The sequence below is a fragment of the Herpailurus yagouaroundi genome, unplaced genomic scaffold, assembly GCF_014898765.1.
Source record: "Herpailurus yagouaroundi ecotype Mexico unplaced genomic scaffold, PumYag 151630, whole genome shotgun sequence".
NCBI classification, from domain to species: Eukaryota; Metazoa; Chordata; class Mammalia; order Carnivora; family Felidae; genus Herpailurus; species Herpailurus yagouaroundi.
In genome coordinates this window covers 1-5,814 of record NW_024422826.1, presented here as the reverse complement: position 1 = coordinate 5,814, position 5,814 = coordinate 1, and the positions used below count along the sequence as shown (strand labels likewise).

At 52.3% G+C, this 5,814-nt stretch overlaps 1 protein-coding gene across 1 annotated transcript in view; it reads left to right on the top strand.

Moving 5' to 3' along the window:
- The window catches only part of LOC121026698 (NUT family member 2D-like), a 5,425-nt gene extending 3,759 nt beyond the window's left edge, over positions 1–1,666 (top strand). Inside the window, exons 2-3 of the mRNA XM_040469492.1 lie at positions 386–531; positions 908–1,666. Coding sequence (XP_040325426.1) covers positions 386–531; positions 908–1,666 — 905 coding nt within the window. The remainder of the gene's footprint in view (positions 1–385; positions 532–907) is intronic.
- The last annotated feature ends 4,148 nt before the right edge of the window (positions 1,667–5,814 follow it).

Here is a 5,814-nt window from a genome sequence, read left to right as displayed (position 1 = left end):
ACGTGCATGTCTGTGTGTGTATGCATATGTTTGTGAGGATATGTTGGTGTCTACCATTTGAATGCTTCTGTGTCTCTGTGTGGGCACATATGTGTTGGGGGGTGTGTGTGCATACGCATTTGTGTGGCTTTTGTATGTGCGTATGTATATATGTATGTATGTGGGTATAGGCTTTGTCTCTCTGTGTATGCGTGTGTGAAATTGTGTTGTCTGCATGTGTGCCTCTGTGTGCGTGTGTGTGTGTGCGTGTGCGCCTGTCTGCGTGTGCGTGCAGCCAGTGACCATGATGGTTCAAACATCCTGCCTTGTGCAGAAGGCGGGGTGGGGCTTCACGTTACCAGTTTCCCTGCGGGTCCTGCTTGGCTCACAGGTGCCCCCTGCCCAGGTGCCCACAGCCTGTTCCTTCTGTCCCAGGTGGAGGCAGTCATTCACCCGCGATTCCTGGCAGAACTGCTTTCTTCAGAACCACAGCTGGATCTTTTGGCCCTCGCTGAGAAATTGGAGCAGGAGGAAGGACTCTCCCTTGCAGAGGTGAGCAGGGCAAAGAGAGACTCAGGAGAGGAGCCGAGCCAGGGGAGGGAGGGGACCCAGGTGAGCCAGGGAAGGGGGGGCACTCAGTACAAAGGCACACGTGACTCGGTCCCCCGCTCCCCTGCCTAGGAGGCATGGCACTGGGGAGGCGAGCTCCAGGAGCTCCAGGGCAGGTACTGAGCAGAGAATGCCATCTACAGGATGGGGAGCCTGGGAAGGGAGGGAGGGACTCGGGGGGATATCAGGAGAGCCAGGGCCTCACGGGCCACCCGACCCCTCCTCCCACCCCCCCCCCACCCCCGTCCCCCATGGCACCGTCCCACCTCCCCTCTCACACTCCCGTGCTGGCCAGTCACCGTCACCTCCCTCCTCCCAGCTGGTAGAGAAGAGACTGGTGGCCTTGGCGGTGGAGGACGGTGTGCCCACAACCCCGAGTCACTGTGCAGCGACACTGGGCTCCGGGCCTGAGGGTGAGGCCATGGCCCGGCCAGGGGTCAGCTGTGAAGCCTGCCCAGCAGAGAGCGAGTGGCAGGACCTCCGGAGGCACAGCCGGGCACACGCGCACCACCCGTGCAGACCCAGAGCCTTTGCCGCGTCTCCAGGACAACAGGAGCTGCCTGCCCTCCGGGCTGGTGGGCTCTCCTCTCCTCCCCAGGGGCCAGGGCGCACCCCTCCTCGGCCGGACCCCAGGGATGCCCCGTTGTTCAGAGAGGCCCCCCCTGCTAGGGAGCCTGGCGGGCCAGCAGGTGGGTCCAGTGAGGACGAGGAGGAGCTGCCCAGCCTGGCCTTCCTCCTGGCCTCTGGGCACAGCCTGCTGCCCTGGGGGCTCTCCCAGAGTCCTGCTCTGGCCCCGGGCCTCCCCAGCCCTGGAGGGCGCGGGCCGCGGGGAGCTCCCCAGGCCCCTGCTGCTCAGAGAATAGGCCGCAGCCCAGCCGCTCCCCCAGCTGCCAAGTCCAGAAAGCGGGCTCTGCGTGCGGGTCTGGCCGCTGCCGGGAAGACGCCCCTCCCAGGGGCCAGCCTCAGGGGCTCGGTGCGGGCCCTGGCCGTGGGGCTGCTTCGGCCCTCTCTGCCTCCAAAGAGAAGGTGTGGCTCCTTTGTCCCAGGGAGGAGGAAGAAGCAGCACTGCAGCCCGTAGGGAGCCCTGGGCCCACCCTTCAGTGCTGATCCTGGCTGGGGGGAGAGGGGGAGGGCACGACTGCGGGCGGGGCGGCAGCAGCCCCCAGGGGCGCTGCGTGTACGTGGGAATAAAGATGGTTTTACTGGGAAATGCGTCTGGGCCGCTGCGTGGAGATGCTCTGGCCGGAGGGAAGGGGTCTGGGAGGGGCCTCCAGGGGCTTGCGGTCACCATGTGCGTCCCTGAACATCCAGGGGTGGGCGCCCTCTGCACCACAACCGTCTTCCAGAGTGCAGTCTGCAGTCAGCCCTGTCTTCTCCGGGAGCTGCCCTCTGCCTCCCTGCAGCGTCCAGCCATGGGGCTGAGCTGGGGCGGGGAGGGGGGGCTTGGGGGGGGGCTACATCCTCCTTGGCTCCTCCAAGGCTCCCTGTGTGGGCCTGAGGGAGGGCAGAAGGCCTGGCCTCAGGGGACAGGCTCTGGGGCTCCGGCCTCGTGGTATGAGGAGCATCTTCGAGTCCCAGTGGGACCGTTGAAATGTTTGGGATGGGGGGGGAGTCCTCTTCATCCCCGTGAGGATGGACTCGGGGAAAGCTTGAGGCGGGACTGGGGGGCCACCAGCCGAGGTGTGCGCTGCGCTGTCCCAGGCGGTCAGCTCACTGGGCCTCCACAGGGAGCCTGGAGGGAGCCAGGCTTCACCGCTTTCTGAGGACCGTGGGCTCCGGGAGGCCAGGGGATGAGGGCAGTCACGGGCGCCAGGGCGGCTGCCACACAGCGTTGGCTCCAGAGTCCTCCTCCTGCTCCCCTAAGAAGAAACCCTTCAAAGTAGCCATGGAGTCGTGGGGAAATCCCTCGCATCCAGGTGCACACCTGTCCCCACTGATGACGGTGTCATGTCTTCTGATGGCACCCGGGCAGTTGGGCTCCCTGTTGCCCCCCCCCCCTCCTGGCTGCACGTTTGTTCTTCATTCCGAGCTGCGGGGTGTCCTACAGGTCACTGTGCGCTGGGCGGGAAGGGGGAGAGCAGGCTGCTTTGGGGAATCCTGGCCAGGGTGCCCCCATGCTCCCCAAACGCTGATCTTGGGGAGGCCTGCCCGCACCCATGCCTCCATCGGTCATCAGCCATCACTGGGCACGGGTGTCTTAGGGGGCTCCGGCAGAGAAAGATGGTGTCCGTGGCCAGTTGTTAGGACAGACAGTGCTGAGCCATCCCCGGAACCCCTACAAGCATTTGCTCTGGAGATTCTGGGCCGGGAATCAGAGGGCTCGGAAAGTCCCCACTTGTGGTCCCCACGACCTACTTGACGGGACCCTTCCTCCAGATGAGCTGGCACGAGTCCCCACAGCCTCGCAGGTCTCCTGGGAGGCCCTGGACGTGACTCACGGAGTCTGAGGGCCCGTCCGTCTGGGATGCCTGCGTGCCAGCCTGGGCTCTCTCTCGTTGCTCATTTTAGCAAAATATCTTGTGATTAAGCTGGGCTGTGTGAGGGTTCATTTTCCCTACTTCACCGCAGTCTCTGAAGGCCAGTCTCCACCCTCCTCCCATAGTCCTTTGGAATGTCCTTTGTCGTGGTTCATTCGGAAGATCATGCTTCAGGGCCGTGTATTGTGTGGATTCGTACAAAGTGCATGGACATTAAAAGATGTTTTCCAACCACAAACTACAGAGGCATCCCCAATTGTAAGGCTCCTAATTTATTTACTCGGGGGGTGGTCATTGTTAATTGCTCTCCTGCACGGTCTGTTAATGAAACTGGCCAGATGCTGGTGTTCTCATCCTTCATAATGTAGAGAAGGAGAGCCCCCAAGGCACTAGTCACACAATGGTATGTCACTGTCACCATCCTGATGTCATCAGAACCAGGGCATCAGAACAGATCATCAGAACAGGTCTGTGCTGGACACACAGATCATACCCTAGGTGATGCTAGGAGATTCCTCTGGGATTCTAAACGAGCCAACAAGGGTCCATAGATCCCAGATGGCCTGCATTCACACTAACTGCTTATTTTCCATTTTAGAAAATGGGTAATTTCAGTAGGAATATTTCAAGCTTATAGAAAAAATGAAAAAGATGCAACAGAAACCACAATAGACAACACCTAGATATAGGCAACGTTAGCATTTTGACATATTTGCTCTAGCCCAATTATAAAATAAAAACTGTTCTTAGACATTCACATGAAATACAATTCACTCATTTGAAGTTTACAGTTTTATGGCTTTCAGCTTGTTTATAGAATTTGTAGCCGTTACCACAATAAATTATAGAATGTTTCATCAGCCCCAAAAGAAATCCTGTACCCTCTCACCGTCCCCCTGTCTTCCCATCTGGACATCAGGCCAAAGCACCCATTCATTCCTTTGTCTCTATACATTCCCACATTCTGCACTTCTGTATGAATGGGATTATATGATAATCCTTTTATGTCTGCTTTCTTTTACGTAGAATAAGGTTTCCATGTTTCACTCGTGTTTGCACATTTTCAATAATATCCCATTGTGTGGATGTACTACTGTCTGTTAAATCCACGGATTAGTTGCCAAACATTTGGGTTGTTTCTACTTTTGGCTAATACGAATAATTCCGGTGTGAACTTTTGTGTGGATGCATGTTTCATTTCTCATGGCTATATATCTAAATGTGGAATGGCTGGATTGTTTGAAATCTCTATATTCAACCTTTTCAGAAACTGTTGGACTGTTTCCAAAGTGCCTGCGCCATTTTGTGTGTTTGCACTAGCAGTGTATTAGGATTCTACTTTCTCTCCACGTTCTAGCCAATGCTTCCTACCATCTAGTTTGTTTGTTTGTTTGTTGGTTGGTTTTGTTTTTGTTTTTTTGCTAATGGTCATTCTTGTGGTTCTGAAGTGGGCTTTCAGTGTGGTTTTGGATTGCATTTCCCTGATGTTGAGCATCTTATGTGCTTATTGGCCATTTCTGTAACTTCTTTGGAGTGATATATATTTATCCTTTGCCCATTCTTCATTGGTTTATTCGTCCTTTATTATTGAGTTGTAAGAGTTCTTTATATATTCTAGATAAAATCTTTTATTCGGAGATGATTTGCAAAAATATTCTCCCATCCTGCAGGCTGTTTATTAGTTTGTCAATAGAGTTCTTTGCAGTAAAAAGGTATTTAATTTTGATGAAGTCCAAGGTATGTATTTTTTCTTCTGTTGTTTGTGCCATTTTGCCAGACCTAAAAATATGTTGACTGACCCTATGTTGTGAATACTTATGCCTCTGCTTTCTACCTTTTTAAAATCATTTAAACATTTCAAGTATACAGTTCAGTAGTGTTAAGTATATTCACATTGCTGTGCAAGAGATCTCTAGAATGTTTTCATCTTCTAGTTCTGAAACTCTGTACACATTAAACACTAGTCCTCCCTCCCCCTTCCCCAGAGGCAACCCACCTTTCCACTTTCTCTTTCTATGATTTTGACTACTTTAGATACTTCGTATGAGTGATTAGGGAATCATACAATATTTTTTCTTTTGTGACAGGCTTATTTTAATCAGCATCATGTCCAAGAGGAAAAAGAATCTCTTGTGCTTTGTTTACCTCTTTCCTTGATTCGCCTCTTTTCCCATATGTTCATCTCTTTTCTTTCTTAAATTCCACATATAAATGAAATAATATGGTATTGTCTTTCTCTGATTGACTTATTTTGCTCAGCATAATACATTCTAGCTCCATCCACGTTGCTGCAAATGGCAAGATTTCATTCTTTTCATGGCTGAGTAATATTCCATTGTATATTTATACTACATCTTCTTTATCCATTCATCAGTTGATGGACATTTGGGCTCTCTCCACAGCTTGGTTATTGTTGATAATGCTGATATAAATATCATGGTGTATATACCCCTTCAAATCTGCATTTCTGTACCCTTAGTTAAATACCTAGTAGTATAATTGCTGTATCATAAGGTAGTTCTATTTTTAGTTTTGAGGAACGTCCATACTGTTCTGCAGAGTGGCTGTACCAGTTTGCATTCCCACCAACAGTGCAACAGGGTTCATCTTTCTCCACATCCTCACCAACATCTGTTGTTTCTTGCGTTGTTAATTTTAGCCATTCTAACAGGTGTTAGGTGGTATCTCATTGTGGTTTTGATTTGTATTTCTCTGATGATGAGTGATGTTGAGCATCTTTTCATGTGTC